The sequence below is a fragment of the Ammospiza caudacuta genome, chromosome 4 (genome assembly GCF_027887145.1).
Source record: "Ammospiza caudacuta isolate bAmmCau1 chromosome 4, bAmmCau1.pri, whole genome shotgun sequence".
Classification (NCBI taxonomy): domain Eukaryota; kingdom Metazoa; phylum Chordata; class Aves; order Passeriformes; family Passerellidae; genus Ammospiza; species Ammospiza caudacuta.
In genome coordinates this window covers 21,464,041-21,480,901 of record NC_080596.1, presented here as the reverse complement: position 1 = coordinate 21,480,901, position 16,861 = coordinate 21,464,041, and the positions used below count along the sequence as shown (strand labels likewise).

Genomic DNA, 16,861 nt, shown 5'->3' with positions numbered 1-16,861 from the left:
TTAGGTGCCATCTGTGGTATTTTTTAAGGCACTAAGCAGTGAGAAAAGAGCTATCATGTCTCCCCAGCTGGTTGCTGAAAACAACATGTCACAGTAGAGTTAAAGTTGGGTTTATTTTTAAATATATTTCATTGAAGAAAGTGTTAAAGATGTTATCTCTGTCAGATATTTCAACGTTGCTAAAATACTTCAGCGACTTTCTTGCCTTGCTGACTATGAAGAGTGTAATAAAACCATGCTATGTGACAGATTTAGACAGCTGGCTCATTCATGAGAAGTTCACATTTTTGTCACCCACGTTGAATAAGGAAAGATTAGATGCTAAGGTCAATTTACAAAAATGGTTGTCAGGACATTTTTTAATTGTAGAACTTTTTGTGATGGAATTCAGGGAAAAGACTAAAGGCAGAAAGCAGTGGAGACAAAGAGCTGCTATTAACCTACAGATGCTACCACAGGGTTCATTTTAAGATTGGTCACACTGCTTAGCCAATGAAGTGTTCGTGTGACTATAAGGGACCACCCTTTTCTGGGGTGAGAGGGCAATTTGGTCTTCATGCTCATTTAATCCCAAGATGTCTTTCAATGGACTGTCAGTTGAATCTACATTGTGCAAAATTATGCATGCACTTTTTAATGCAGACCATTGTTCTCTGAGCACTTAACCAAGATTTCTCAACCAATTTCCATTTGGCATGAGGTCACTGAAACCCAGGCAAACATATATGGAAGGCAAATGGAACTGTCTGTTCCTCAGAGCTGGAATGTGTGAGACACAGAAATGCAAGTATTGGTTATGCTGTAATTTCAGATTTAATACTCGCTAAATGAACACTGACAAATTTCTGAAAAGGAAAATTTGTTGCATGCTGCTGCCCTGGAGAGTGATTTTACTACTAGAATGTAACATGAGGAAAGTCTTTTAGATCTGTTTGACTAAAGTGTTGTCAATCTTTGATGCATGAGCAGCTGCTTCTAAGGACCACAGGATGTGCACACTGGGGCTGCTCTGCTTTCTTTTCTTAGGCAAGATTCTGTAAAAGCTGCAGTAGGTAGTTTGCAGGTAGTGCAAAGGAAAGCTGATAGTTTGTAAGCAGTGAACAAAGAAACTGGCAGTAGAGCTGGAGATAAGAGGGCACCAGTTCTGCAGATACATCTAATTAATTAATACCTTAGAAAACCTGGCTACAGCACATACACCACATTTATTGATGCATTTACAAACACTTGGTTTTCTTGGCTCTCTGAGGAACACTTAGAACCACATTTGGCAAGAGCTGCTGTAGGTTTTGTACAAGTGACACCGTGCACAGGCAGCCCATGCTCATGAGAGCTCTTTCCCTGGGACACCCCATTCAGTGTGGCATGGGCAGAGTCTGCCTCTTGCACTGCCCTGCTACAGTGCAAATCACTTTATGGACACTTGAAACACATGCTGCAATTTTATTAGGGTTGGTGGATGTTTGCTTTTTTTTCTCATCCACTGTAAATGAACACAAGTTGACACAAGGGTACATTTCTAGATTAGATCCACAACACATTGAAGTGTGTGTTTGCTCCCTCTTTCCCAGTCTTTCCAATTACCTTGGTGAAAAATGTAACTTTAGTATTTTACAGGACATGGTAAAGCTGTCTCATCTAGGTGATGTCTATATTATAAAAATAAAATAAAATAATATAAATATGTAACATGAACCCAGTGCCCATCGTTAAATAAAATATATGATAAAAAACAGACCTTCTAGGATGACTGGTTTTGAAATATGCGAATATAATTTAATTATTAAACACTTGAAACAATCTTGATATTAAGCTGCGATAACCAGATTTTTGCATCTATGCTAGATAAAGAAATAACATTCTGTAATAGAGTTACATTGATGAAAGTGAAGGTTACAGTCTTAAAATGAATTGCCTAGATAGGAATGCATTAAGCAGTTCTGAAATATTGTCTCATGATGGAGTTCAGTTTACCTTAGAAACTGTTACAACTGGATTTTATTAAGTCCAGCAGTTTATACAGCCATGTTTGGAAACTGCTTTCTCACTGCTATAATCAGATAGGTACAGGAACGAGATTTCTGGGATGTCAAAGAATCCATTAAGACATCAGCAAAGTCCTTTGACGAAAATGTGTTTTACAGTGGAATTGCTTCGTAAACTATTTCTCATGAAGAAATAAATATTAAAAAAGATTCCACTCTCTGCAAAACCGTATTTGTGATAGCGGCTGCATGTGTATGTGTGCACATATTGGATATCGGGACGCCTGTGGAGACGTGCAGGAATATTTACACACATACAGGGGATTTTTCTGCACATTGGTGGATATTACACTTAAATTAATAAAGGAAATCAAATCACCGGTGTTTGTTGCAGGATAACAGTCTTTCAAAAACGACAGGATTCAAAACAAATGCCCGCTGAAAGTGGAGTTTCCAAATAGTCCCAGAAACTATACAATGTAGCTGGTTAGATCCAGCAAATAGGATGTCATGTCTAGGATCTGATCCAGAATACCTGCCCTTGTCACTCTTCGGATGTTTCTGTCCACTTGTTCACACTGGGGGCCGAGATAGCCTTTTTTACACAAGCATTTATTGGGCCTTACACAGACACCTCCATGTCGGCAGGCTGGGTCACATTTTGCTGTGGGTGAAAAAACCAGAGATTTTCTAATTTGTTTAGATCATCACAAACTAAAAAAAAGATACACTACACATTCATTTAGAGCTTTTCTAACCTTGTAGTGATAAAGCATATAAATTACAAACAACATAGAAAGGATGAAATATTAGGAGTGTTGAAGGCACATTTTCTAAAGGTTTAGACTATAAGAAGGAGGAAGTAATTTTGTATATCTGTGAGGATGTTACCTGGGAAAGACTGATAAACTCAAATAACAGATTTTTTATGAAATATCCAATTCCCATATTCAGGTTTCATTTAGGAATCTCAGGCACACTCCTTTGTATACTCAGAATTCTGCACGACACACATGCCTTAGCAAAGCACACTACACCTGAGCAGTGCACCCAGTGCACTCCTTTAGCTCTTGAATCACTCAATGCTGGGAACAAAACTGAATTCCTATTGGAGAAAAAAAAAGCCAGGGTGTTTTTCAACCATTTTTATCAATTTTGTAAGTTTCAAAGCTTTCGCCTCTCTTTAGCAGATGCCTGGCGATTTATCTATACAATTCTAGGTCAATTAGGTCAATCAGCTTGCTTCAGTCTTTCAAATATAGCTCCTGTTTTAAATTGTAGCCAGTGTTAGCAAAATTAATAATCCATAACTTTAGTTGTGGTAGTATTTTCTTCTGGAGTAGTCACAGGACTGTGATATATATAATGTATATAAAATATCTTTCTTTTTCTGCAGGTGTTATGCTGCTTAATATTATTGATTGCAATGAACTTTAATATGGATTTATGGATATTTATACTACACTCTAGATATGCAGGTTTTCTTGATTCTAAGAATTTCTTAACTACATGAAAAGGAAACTCATACCTTGTAAGGTAAATTTTCTTATTTAAACTATAATAGTAACTTGAAGTTCAACTTAGACCATCCCTATTAATTGTTGTGTGGGATACAGGGAAGAAAGATCCTTAGTCTAAATATTTTCTGTGGCTTTCTTGCTCATCATGTCCATCAAATTATCTATCATAAAGCTGTGATTTTTAAAACAAAACATCTTATTCAAGACCCATTTATGTTCATGTTGGAGGCATTTTTTACTTTTTAGTTCCACTTGGACCAAGGCTGTAGATGGTCCTCATTCTCTAAATGCAGGACAGCTCTGGAAAGTGAGGACAATTGAAGTTGGGATATTTGGCCAGATGAGCTCATCCATTTCTCTAACCTGCCTTCATTGCTGGGTTGGGAATGGTCAGCTCATGAGTCTTTGCCAGAACGATATTTTATTAGTGGTTTAATAATTTCATTTCATTCCAAAGTCACTTCTGCTCATCACTAAAAACCTGGAGGTTGCTGAAATTTACACTCCAGCCTACATGGACTTCATAGTTGACCCTGCTTCCCCAGGGCCCTCCTAAGCGCCCTTCCAACCTGAATTATCCATGATCCATTGTGGGATCCTTGTTTTCCCTTAGTCCTTGCTATTTCTTTGAGTTCTGCTGCCACAATATGGACATCTCAGTGTTAATCTCTCATCTGGTCAAAGTTGCTGTCCAAAATATGCCCGGTCAGGGGCCTCTGCTGCTGCTGAGGAATAAAATCTTTGTAATAACATCTCCTGTTACCCAGGCTGGCTCTGGGACAGCTGCACTGGCCAAAATGACACAGCTCAGACAGAGCCACAGCCTCTGAGACAGCGATGGCACAGCTGGGACACTCTAGGCTCATTCACCCCATCCCTTGGCTGGCACACCCATCACCTCAGTTCAGTCACAGTCACTTTTCCAAGTGACTTTTAAAAGCTAAAGCAACAAGATAGGACCTGATGAAATCACTGTAATAATGGATCACAATAACATTGATTATTTGCTGTTTCATGATATATTGTACAGAGAATTCTCCTCAACAAACTGGTAGAGCCATTTCATTTGGCAGGATCAAAAGCAAGAATGTACCAAAACTAAAATATATGCATTAAATTAGTGAAGTGCAAAAGATGCAATGGAGACCTGCAGTTCTTCTTTACCATCTTTCCTGACAAGTCACCTCTCTTTGACACTGACAGTGATGATACTGGAAGTGGAAGGTGAATGTCCAAACACAGGACATGTAGTGACTGCACCTCCGTTCATTGGAAAATCTTGGTGAAAAAAAAATACTGTTGTCATGTTTATGCTATCAATTGCATTCTGCACTGGCTCACAATGCATTAGATGTTTTAGCAGTTGCATTCATCTAAAGACTTATTGTTCTCATGCAGCTCATGAAATCAGTATTTTCTAATGTTGTCTTACAACTGAAGGCCAATATATTGGTCAACATATACTGACAGTTTCTCTGAGCAAATAATTAAAAGCCAACTATGACATGTCACTGCTTTTTCCACTTGTTGCTGTGGATCTGTATACAAACCAGTTCTGCAGAACTCTCCTTCCCAGCCTTGATTACAGCAGCATTTTCCTGTGGGAGTGCAGTGCCCGTTCCGACAGTGCCTTGAGCATTCAGATGTCAGGATCTGTGCAGGCTGAGCTGTTCTTTTGCATTCTTCAGGGACTAAAGGCCTGAAAAAACCCATACAAACCAAACAGAATTAAAAGTCAGGATCAAGAAGAAAAATTTTGATTTTTAAAATAAAGGCCTGATTCTCTGCTGTAACATTATCAGTGGGAAAAATAATGAGATTTCTTTTCCTCAGAAAAAGAAGTAAGCCTAGAGATGATATATTACAGGAAAATACAGTACAATTTTCTATTATTTTATGTAACTGCCTTCAGAGATCTTCCACAAGATTAAGCAATATTCCTTGAGAATTCTTGAAGCATGAACCTGCCAAAAGCAGCTTGCTGAAGGTTTATCTTCATAAAGCTGCCAGCTTATTGCAGGCAGTGATGGTGTTTTTTTTTTCATTTCTAGCTGATCTAGATTTCCCCTAAGAAAGGGGGAAGAGTAACCTGAACAAGTTTTATGGCATTGTGATGTGTAATAATTTTACAGAAGTATTTCCTCTGTCTACGAATTCAGCTTTAAACTGCTGGCTTTTTATTTCCACATTTCCACAGAATGATATTTGGATTGTGCATTCTGGATGCTTATTTAAGCATCTGAACATCAGAAAAGACTTTTTCACTCTGAGAGTGACTAAGCACTAGCACAGGTTGCCCAGAGAGTTGTGGAGTCTCCATCACTGGAGATACTCAGAAATTGTGTGGGAAATTGGCTGTGGGAGGCCCTGTTTGAGCAGGGTGGGTGGACCAGGTGCCCTCCAGAGATGCCTTCCAAACTCAGCCATTCACCATCAGGTGATTCTGTGGAATGTGTGCACAAAGGAAATTCTAGTTCAGATGGCTTAAAATATTTCTGACACTGGATGTTTTGGTTAGGATGATAGGACCATCCAAAGGCTACAGGTTCCCAGTACAGGTACCATGTTGTGTCTCTGCTGTAGGTTTGATTGCACAGGTACAAGTTTGGAAAAGAATGTCAGGATCTCCCAAGTGGTCTAATCAAGTAATTGAAATAGGAGCATCATGGAAAATTAAGTTAATTAGTGACAAATACAAAATTACTCATTCCCTAGGAAATCATCTTAACTACTGCCATACATACTAAGCCTGAAATGAGCAGGAAAAAGATTCTAATAGTTTAGTGGAGAGCTTAGAGAAACCTTGGCTAAGTGTCCAGCTAGAATCCAAACAAACCAAAATAAAATTCTGAGAGAATAGAATAGAATAGAATAGAATAGAATAGAATAGAATAGAATAGAATAGAATAGAATAGAATAAGACATTGTTCCTTATACTGGCATCAGTATTAACACCCCAATTATGTGCAAATAGCTGGAATAGCAGCTTGTGCACTGATTACTCTGTCACATATTAAATTCTTAGACTGATACTCCTGTGCAGAGGAAAGGATATCTTTTGGGGTCTGAGAAAGAATGGATATGATGGAGATGTAGAAAACGGTGACTGAAGAAAAATAGGGAAAAAAAATTGGCATTCTTGTTTATCTCCCATTTCAACATCAGAAGAAACATCAAGGGAAAAAAATTAAGCCAAAGAAAATAAAATTAACTAGCTGAACTTGTGACTACTAAGATATCAAAAGATATCTGAAGGCCATGTTCTACTAGGATTTTAAATAGATATTTTTGTGTGCAATGGCGCCATTCAGAGTAATATTGGATAGGATAAAAATAATTTTTTAAAAAATAAGAATTCACACCTAAGTCCCTCACCAGCTGACTGGGCTTACATTTCCCCCTCCCATTTTGACATGCATCTTGTTAATGGTTCACTACAGGGTTTCTTGCATTTTTCCTTGAAACAGGGCAATAGAGTACAGGCCCACTGGTTTGTTTCAGCATAGCACTTTCTCTGCTCAGTCTTAATTACTACCATGATTATTTAAACATCCACACACAAGAACTGGTTCCCCAAAGAGGTTAAGGACAGAAAGAATGTGTAGGTGCTTCTCTAGCATAGCACCAAGTCCTGATTTCCAAAGCATTTCTGAGAATCAGACTGAAGGTCCTGTATTATTTAAGGGCTTTGAAACATGTTTTGACACCTTTGGTGCAGCATATTTGAAACCCTTTCAGTTTTACTGTTTACATATTTCCACAGCTATCTTTTAAATAGAATGCATTATTTTTTTGACCTGTAAGGACTTCCAGTTCTGTAATGAGCAATGATTGTATTACATAGTTCTGGTTAAGAAAGTTCCTACGCTTAAAAAATTATTAGCAATATTCATATGCAACGATGTTTTGGAAATGGTTCTAGAAAATAATATGATTTTCAGTGGAGATTTTTTCAGATTTAAGGTAAAAAGAATCTGTCTTCTAATTCCTACATCTGGAAGAAAAATCTGCATTTGAAATTATTTCTGTATGGCCAACTGCACAGGATGCAACATTCTTTACCTGTCACTACTTAAAGCTCATTTATTTCAAGTTACTTTAAATGGGAGGCTTCTCTTTCTCTTGCTCAAGCACAATTTCAGTACAGAGTTTAGCAGGAAACATAACCTCAGGCTCCTGGAGCATCTCTTGGAAAAGAGCTCCAGTGGCATATCTTTAGCAAAGAATGACCTCTTTAGTCACAAAGGTATTTTATTTGGGAAGATAATGATTTATTTTATTAATAGATGTGAAATATTTATCTGTGATAGCACTGTAATACATAGCTCTTTTTGAATGCAATTAGGAAGGCAGAAGTCACACTTCTTTGTATCCAGCTGAGCATGGTTGGTCACTTTAATGATTTAAAGTTTTCTACCGCTCTCGGTACTTGTGAATATAACCTTGCCTTTTATTCTACCATCAATCAAGAACTTGCACTCATCAGCCTTGGATAATATTTATTAATGGTGGGGTGGAGTAGAAACAAAGATGGAAAAAATTCTGGTTGGCAAGGTGCCTTAGGAGAAGACGAATACAAATGCAGCTGCAGTGGAATCCTCGCGTGTGAGAATGGCTGGTTTCCCTGAGCTGTGCTCTGGGAAAAGCCACACTTCTTTCTCAGCATTCAAGCGCTGCTCTGGGACCAAGACGTGTCGAGAGAAAGCCTCTGCCCCACAGCACTCACACTTTGCATTCTTAGGGCTTGGAAGAGGTGGAAATGTTCAGGCTGAGCACAAGTTGAAGTGAGTCTCACAAAGATAACGCAAGTCCTGAAACCGACTCTTGGGTCTTGATCTCTCCTGCACTTAGACAGGACCATGATTTTGTTTATATAACCAGTGCTTCTCTGTGTCTCCTGATGTGGAAAATGGAGAGGAATAGATGGAGCCACACTCCAGGCTGCAGAGAATTTTTTTCCTTGTATCCCTCAATCTATAAAACTCTAAAGGGTACAGCTTGATTACTCTTACAGTAAGCACTATTTGGTCCGCAGAAAGTCAGCCAAAAATGTAGCTGATAATGACTATTTATATGGTCTGTACAATTCTAGTTATCTTAAAGAGCTGTTCATATATACAGTACAGTACAGTATATCTTGCTTGTTAAAACAGGCTTTCATGAAACTGTATAACAACTCTAAATGTATGGAACACGAAGGAAAAGTTGTACTGGGGGCTGGGGCCTCGCTGGATCCCTTCGCTGACGTGTGCAGTGAGCCGGGAATTCTTGACTCTGCAATGTGTAAAATAATTTTTGCTGCCTTACCATAGCTAGTAGAAGAAAGCTGTCTCTACTGTTTAGATGCATTTAAAAGTCCAACATGCTTTAATAATTAAAACTCATTCTGGCATAGCTAAGGACTTCATGCTTTCTTCAGCGCATCTCTGTTCGCGGCTCCACGGAACACACAGAGCGGGTTAGTTGCTGTATGTGCTGTCTGTAACTCAGGTGTGCATAAATCAATGCAAATGGAGGGCCAAACTCTGCAGTAAAATAATGGTACTGAACAGAAAACAATTCCTCCACCAGGCTTTTGACACAACATCAAAAATCTCTACTTCCCTACTAAAGTGAAGGAAAAAAAAATGCAGACAAAATTCTTGGATGTTCAGATTTCAAACAGGAGAAATCTTGATACAAAATATATTGAATGTTGTGCTTCAATTACCTGCATATAAGATTTAGGTATTAGAATGATACTTAAGTATATCACTAACATTTGTGCATCAGTTGTTGAGGTTTTTTCCTTTATAAGGGAAAATGTCAAGAAAAAATAATTTTGTTTCACTCCTTGTCATAACCTAAATTTACTGCTTGTCATAGAATAAATATAGCATCTCTTCAGGTGCAGCTTCTAAAATTAAAAACTATACCTTTAGTCCTGGGAGAGATGCCAAAAGCTCGTTACTTGTCTCCAGATTTACTACATGGGAATAATGTGGAAAAAACTCACGGCTTTTAAGATTTAAACTCAGCAGCATATCAAATTTATTCTTATATGGTATACTTGTTCATGACCTCTAGTCTTAAGAAATTCTGTCATGTTTGAAAACTAGTCCCTAGCGAAGCCTGTATCAATGTTAATAGCTAAGAGGTCAATGCAACTGCTAAACAGTTTGTATTACTGTCAGGGTGGTCATGAAAACAACACCTGCTGCATGAGCACTTGGCAGCTGGGTCAACAGGCACTGTGGGAATTTATCAATTTAGGGGGCCACTTGCATAACACTTTGACTGATGAATTGGGAACGACTGGCTTACTGGGCTAAAGCTGCTCTATTATGTGTGACTTTCTTTAGGATGGCAGAGGCTTCCTGCAGGCTCCAGAAAATAAGCAAAAGATAAACTGAGCTGTTTTTTTCCTTATAAAGTGATAAAAAGTGAGAACTCCTTAATAGCCAATACTAGAAAGACTTTAAGAAAAGGGGAAAAAAATACAAAACCAAAACAAAAACTTTTACAGTCAGTGAGCTGTGATGTGATTGAAAAAAATCCTTAGGTTTTTCCATCATGGTTACAAAGGAGTTTTTGTGAAGTACTTCTGTAAAGTGAAACTCTCTGGACTGGTATTCGCAAAAAGCTCTAATTTCTCTTTAGTGTCTCTTGTGGGAACAGTAACTGCATGTGGGTAGGTAAATGAGATAAGAATTTTGCATGCTCTGGCTAAACTAAACATAATTAGACATTAATTCTGGCTTTCCATTCCCTCAAATGACTTAAGGGATAGTAACTTTCTGAACAGAAAGAAATCATATGGCCCACCTGGGTTGGTGAGGGCATTCACCAACAAAATTGGCTCCTTCTACAGAGAGTTTCCAGTAGGAGCTTTGGAGTTTATCTATAACCATCAGAACTGAGTATCTTGATGCAGATTACTCTAAAACTGTGTGTTTACATTTCCACAGGAATTGAAGGCTCAAACAGAGCTTCACTTTCATAAATGCTTTTCTTCTGTCATACCACCAAACACTCCTGACTCATGTTAAAAAATCAAATCACTAATGGTTTTCTAAAGAGCCTGAACAGCATCAAAATGAGGCACGGCCTAGATATTGTCCCTTGGTGTCTGAAATCAGCCTGTTTGGAAATGCTCTCCAAGAGCGGAAACCCCAGAAGGTGATGATGGAAAGGATGATAAGTGGAATTATGTACTCTGGAGGGGCATGAAAGATGAGTGAGGTGGTTTGAATCAAGTTCAAGTTTCAATCCAACGGGAAGCAGCAATTCCGGCTGCTGATATGAAACACATTGAAATCCAGATCTATAAGGTGTTACAAGGAGAGGAAGAGGAAATCTTCTTCTGTGTGCAGGAACACTTGCTCAGGCTCTGCCCTCCTTCATAAAAATCACCTGCTGGTTTCAGTGAGCCACCCTGGTCAAAACAGTCACTCATCCCCTTTGGAATCACTGTATGGATGGTGGCAAACTCTTAAAGCTTCACACTTAAAACTTCACAGCACATCTTTTAAAAGGAAAACTTTTGCATTGTCTGTCACTTCTAGACTCTTCTCTGGGTATCTTTCCTTTTATCTGTAATTTCCTTAGAAATTAAAGTGATCATATTATAAATATTCTGAAAGAAAACTTACAAAGCCTCTTTATGGCTGTTCTTCCACCATACAAAGTTTATTTTCTTACTTCTTGGTCTAGTGATAATGTTTAAATTACAGAGTGTATGGACCTATCAACAAATCTTACTTATTTAAATATTCATTTTCACAGTTGATTTTCTCCTCTCATCATGCTAGAATAATGATTGCTTTTTCTTTTCTAATGGGTTTGTCTCCTATTTTCTCTGTTATTGACTAAATGGAATCTTTTGACCTCTGTACATTTTCTACATCACTATTTACTTAGTTGATTTTTCTTTTCAGTTCATCAACACTTGTGATTGATATTAGTATGTATTTTTAGAAACAGAAAACATGATAGAAAAGTTATAAACAGAAAGTAGAAAACTACAAAATAAAGAGATTTTGGTGTTTGGTCACAAAAACAGTTTATAAAATGCTAGTATTTGCATTGACCTTCAGGATATCTGACTAACCCTACCTTTTAGTTTAGAAGAATACAAGTCTTTCTCCCTGTATTTCCTCACTAGTTCCAAACCCTGGAAAGTAGTAGTAATGGGTTTTTTTGATAATCCTCAAAAAATGGAAATATTTTTCAGAGACAGTTTTAACTTAAAAATGTCTCCCAACTGCCAGTTTAACTAATGTGCCCAATGTTGATTTGATGTGCCTGTAATTTTTAATGTTTCCCACATCTCCTCCATCCTCAAAGCTAAATATGCTGTTGGCTATACTCATTTCTCTATGGGATTTTTGGTAAAATGTAGTATACCTATATTTTGCAGCACTTCACATGCTTAGGGCTTTTTTTTAATAATTTCATTGTCTGTGAGCTCTCAGGCACAAATGTATCATTATAACAACCTTTTTACAAAGAGAAGGATTATTTCACTCAGTGCTTTCAATGCGGGTCTATTTAGTTATTGATATGAAGTATTTGGAAGAGCTGAACAGAACTTTTACTGTGCTACCTGGAATTCTGTATTTCAAACTGCTTTGGTAATTGTGGGATTCAGAACCTCTGTGTGGATCATGTTCATAAATTTACCATATATCACCTCAGTTAAACACTTCATTTCTGTTACACTTGTAGGATTGTTGTAGAATGGGACTTTCCCATTGCTGAGTGTTGAAGACTAATGCAAAGAGTTCTTTGGATTACCCTCATCTTCTGATCTCCTAATGTTTAACCTGCTCACCTTATTTGATTTTTTTCTATGTCCAAGTAATAGATTTCTGTCTTAAGCTACATTTGAGATAAGAAAAATAGGACTCATGGTTTTGTTTGATTATGCAGTAGTTTTCCACAAGACAAAAGGACATGGCCTCAAGCTGTTCCAGGGGAAGTTCAGGTTGGACATCAGGAAGTATTTTTTCACTGAAAGGGTTTTTAAGCATTGGAATGGACTGCCCAGGGAAGTGGTGGAATCACCATCCCTGGAGGTGTCCAAAAAACACCTGGACATGGCACTCAGTGCTCTGGTTTAGTTAACAAGGTGGTGATCTGTCAAAGGTTGGACTTGCTGATCTTGGAGGTCTTTTCCAACCTTAATGTTTCTTATGATTCTAAAAAGATCAAAAGAAATAAAGCCCTGCACCTTCATGTAATGTTTATTTTTTAAAATAAAATAATAATTTTGTAAGCTTGCAGCAGCTTACAAATGACCACAAGGAGAAGAAGGTTGGGTTTGCATGGAACTGTTAATTTCCAGCAAGGGGCTACTCTAGGGCATGATAATTTTGTTCTTCTACACTGCCCCAGGCATTGAAGATTATTTTGCAAATTAACAGGTCTGCCAGGGACCACCTCTCACAGGGGTTTTTTAGTAAGTAATGAATTTCTAAGACATGACAAATCAATAGGTTCATTATTTTATTATTACCACCTACTCATAGTCCACCTGTAGCATCCTTACTTTGTGTTTTACAAAGCTTATTGTGGTAGGGTTTATGTGAATATTTGTTGCATTGGTGTGGTGCACACCACGAGGAGAAGCAACAAAATATTAACATGGAAAAGAATATTATCTTGTAAATAACATTATTTTGTTACTAAAACTTTACATGAACATTTGCCAAAGCCATGGAGTTTACATGGGTGGTATGAACTCAGCATGGAATGGTAAATATATCTCCCATGCTCCATTGTGGAAGTCACTCATTATCCTTCCCTTAAAAGCTGCAGTGGTGTGAGATTGAAAGACAGCAAAACTCAAAACTTTGCCTGAATGAAAATTATCCCATGTTTCTGAGAAGTGTTACCAAAAACTATATCCCTGTGCCACAGTCTGTTTAATTTCAACTGTGTGCCAATTTACAAAAGTATTTTATAGTTTTCTGGTTACTTTCACCAGTAACCAAACACAGTCTTGACCCTTTTCCACGCATGAGAACAGCCAACCATGAGTGCAGCAATGGGAGGTCTGGCCTTTCAGGTATGTCAGCTGAAGACCACCCTACTGGAAGAGGTAACAAGAACAAAAAGCTGAGGTCAAAAAAGGCAGCCCCATGTAATTAGATACTAATAGTGGATTTAGGGTGTAAAATTCACTTAAAACCATACACCAACAGACTAAACAATCCTAGGAAGAATGGCAAGTTTTGTTCTAAAAAAATGTTTTCAATACCAGAAAGCATAAATAAAACATACATAATAACCTTGACTGACAGACTGCACCAACCTGCAGTAACATCTGCTTCCAAATTATTTGTTGTAGTTTTGGGGTAGTACAATTATAAAACACTGAAAGTCTACTACCCCTGAAACTCTAACTTACAGTACAGTGTGCAACCAGTGTCATGATTTTCTTGTTGTATTCCCTTGTTATCCCACTAACAATGTCTAGAATTTAAGTCTGACAAGAAAATAAATTCCTCCCTTAATAGGAAAGCCAAAAATGGAAGTCTGACTGTATCTGATACCCATGGAGGAACATGCTGAAGTAGATGCTGAACAAATAGGCAGCTGCTTTTGTAGGGTGTGATGGGGTCAAAGTAATTATACAACAAACTTCACTTCTGATGGCTGACTCCTTTTGTGTTGATTTCTGATTCTTTTGCAGGATGGATGTGCAACTTTTACACGTCAGAACTTGGTCTGATAGAGCAGCAAGATCCATCATGGAGAACATGGTATTCCTCCAGCTAAAGTGAGTATCTATCTGCTAATCATCAGCTCTTATTGCTGCTGGGGCCCCTGGGTCATGTTGGGAACTGGCTTTTTGCAGTCCTTCCAGATTCCTTAATCTTTTCATACATCCAGCTGCTCTGCAAAGATCATGCCTTGAGGAGCTTTGCCTTGATAATTTTCATTTATCCTCATTTTACAACTGGTAAATTAGTCTCAATAATTAGAAAAATCCTATTAATTCCATGTCTTATAAATCACTTGAGTGGGATTTATAAGCCCTTTGGAAGCAGTTCTTTAAGAATAGTTAAAGAATTCCCTGTGTTTCTGGCACAGAGTCCAAGGACAGAGGATTTCCCTCCTTGGTGCTCCAAGCCTGCCAAGGGAGAGATATGTAATAGAAGGGGTATGGAAGGGGTATGTTCAATATTAGTGAGCAGTGACAACTCACACCTACTGAGAAATGAGTCCTCTCTATTATTGTCCATTGGTGGTATCTCCTGTACAACTGGAGAAGAGATATTTGGGAAAGACTGAAGAGATATTTGGGAAAGACTGAGAGAGTCCCTTAGAGCTTACTTACAGCCAAACCAACCCCGGCTAGGACTCACAGGTTATTTTCTGTACTTGCTGTTTAGTACACAGAACAGGTTTTGTCTCACAGTGCTGATCTTTGGAGGCAGCTCCTGTTGTGCTCTGTCCCACCACAGTGGCAGGTGAGGAAGCAGCAGTGCTGGGGAGAATTCCAGCAATTGCCTTCCACTGGTGCTGCATAACTTTCTGTGGTGCTTACAAATCACTCGGCTTCAGAACTACCAGGAGCATCTTCTTCCAGTCCATATGGTTCCAAATTAAATAGGTCAACTTCTCTATGAAAACACACTAAGAATATACATCTAGGTGGGAAAGTGCAGCTTTCAGCACAATGTCAAAGTGTAAAAATTCCCAGAAGTTAGCGCTGGTTACCCCTCTGCTGTTCTTACATTCACTTCCTTTGAGACAGTGAATCAATTCTGCTTGCTGCTGCTGGAACATTTGCTTTTAGGGAGCGCCCTGCATCAGGAATTTTCCTTTTTATTGAACAACAGTATTGCATAATTCAGCCACATGAACAGAACTGCAGTTACCTTCTGGTTTTTAACCTATTGAGGAAAAGGCTGATCCCAAAAAGAAGTGCAATACTCACCTTTTTGGGTCAACGATCTTGTAGAGTTTTCCACTGTGAGGCTGTGTCATACTTTTACTGCTTGATAATATGTAAATCTCACCTGTTAGGAAAAACAGTGGAATAAATTACTTCTCCTTTCCTAAGATGTTAAATACATGACTTTTGTGATCTGGTTGTATTTGCCAAATGAGATTTAAAAAACTTCAGAAGGAACACTGAAATATACAAAGGAATCATTTGTTATTTGAAAATTTATATAAGCACTTTCCCCAAATGGATGCTAAAATGTGAAGAACATTCTATCATGAGGGTTTTTTTTCATATAGTATAGAATTGATTAAAAAAATTAAATAGGTGAGGAAGGGAGAAGAAGGGTCAGTCTGCTCATATCTTTGCCCTTTAATTCTGTAATGCTGGAAATAAAAGCAAGTATTTTATACATTGTGTCATAGTGAGTGCCAGGTTCACAGCATGTGAGACACAATAAGGATTTTTGCCCTTTCCAGTGACACATTCTCTTCTCAGTTCTTCCTACAAGGCTGCTGAGGTGTAGCTGAGAGCAGTGAAAGCAGCTTTGACGTAGGACAGATAGCCTTCTTTTTAAACATTTAATTATGAATACCGCTGCAGAAATTACTGATAAGCCTTATAACTTAAGAAAAACTCTTTTAGTATTTACCTAATTCATCTTCTCCAAATCCCAAGACAGGGCCTGAAAAGAAACCTCTACATGAGCCAGTGTTGCCAAGACAGAGGGGTTTCTCTTGCCACTGTTTGGTTGCAGGACTCTGTTGCAGTGTTAAAAAATTTCTACATTCACAAACACATAAAAAAAAGAGTTATATTACATTTTGAACAGAGAGTTTTCATTGTCCATATAAATAAGTAAACACTTGCTGCAAGTAGCATCATAGATACATCTGTGCAGTTCTTTGTCTTACAACTTCTGTACCTTTTCCCAAGGATTAGGTACGTTCTGTATGTCACCATTCATTAGAATGCTGCGCTATTTTATTCCCAAATCTAGAATCTAATCTGCATTACCCCACTGCTAAACTGGCCAAGTGACACATCATACAAGACTGTTGGTGTGGCTTTACACAGGCAGCTGAGTGACTGAATCCACCTGCCATGCATTGCTGTTTGCAGTGAGCTGTACACACGTACCCGTTGCGGTCTCCAAACACGTAACTTCCATAGAGCCGCTCCGACTGGCAGCCCCGGTACACAAATCCACCAACCAGGGAGCCACTGCTGAAGGGCTTGAATTCTAGAAGGGAGGGCTCACTCTCTGAAAAGGAACTACCGTAGCATTAGATCATATGCATTTTCATATTGATGCACATCTAGGAAAATGTCACTGCCTCAGTTAAAAAGATTAATTCCATTTAAAGAGTCCTCAGAATTCAGGATGCATTGACATTGCAACGTTAACATCTCAGAAATGA

At 38.2% G+C, this 16,861-nt stretch overlaps 1 protein-coding gene across 1 annotated transcript in view; it reads right to left on the bottom strand.

Annotated features, from left to right (window-relative positions):
* Nucleotides 1–1,709: 1,709 nt before the first annotated feature.
* The window catches only part of HHIP (hedgehog interacting protein), a 68,690-nt gene continuing 53,538 nt past the window's right edge, over nt 1,710–16,861 (bottom strand). Inside the window, exons 9-13 of the mRNA XM_058803909.1 lie at nt 16,581–16,704; nt 16,093–16,223; nt 15,432–15,513; nt 5,056–5,204; nt 1,710–2,649 (exon numbers count right to left, since the gene is read on the bottom strand). Coding sequence (XP_058659892.1) covers nt 2,456–2,649; nt 5,056–5,204; nt 15,432–15,513; nt 16,093–16,223; nt 16,581–16,704 — 680 coding nt within the window. The 3' untranslated portion in view covers nt 1,710–2,455. The remainder of the gene's footprint in view (nt 2,650–5,055; nt 5,205–15,431; nt 15,514–16,092; nt 16,224–16,580; nt 16,705–16,861) is intronic.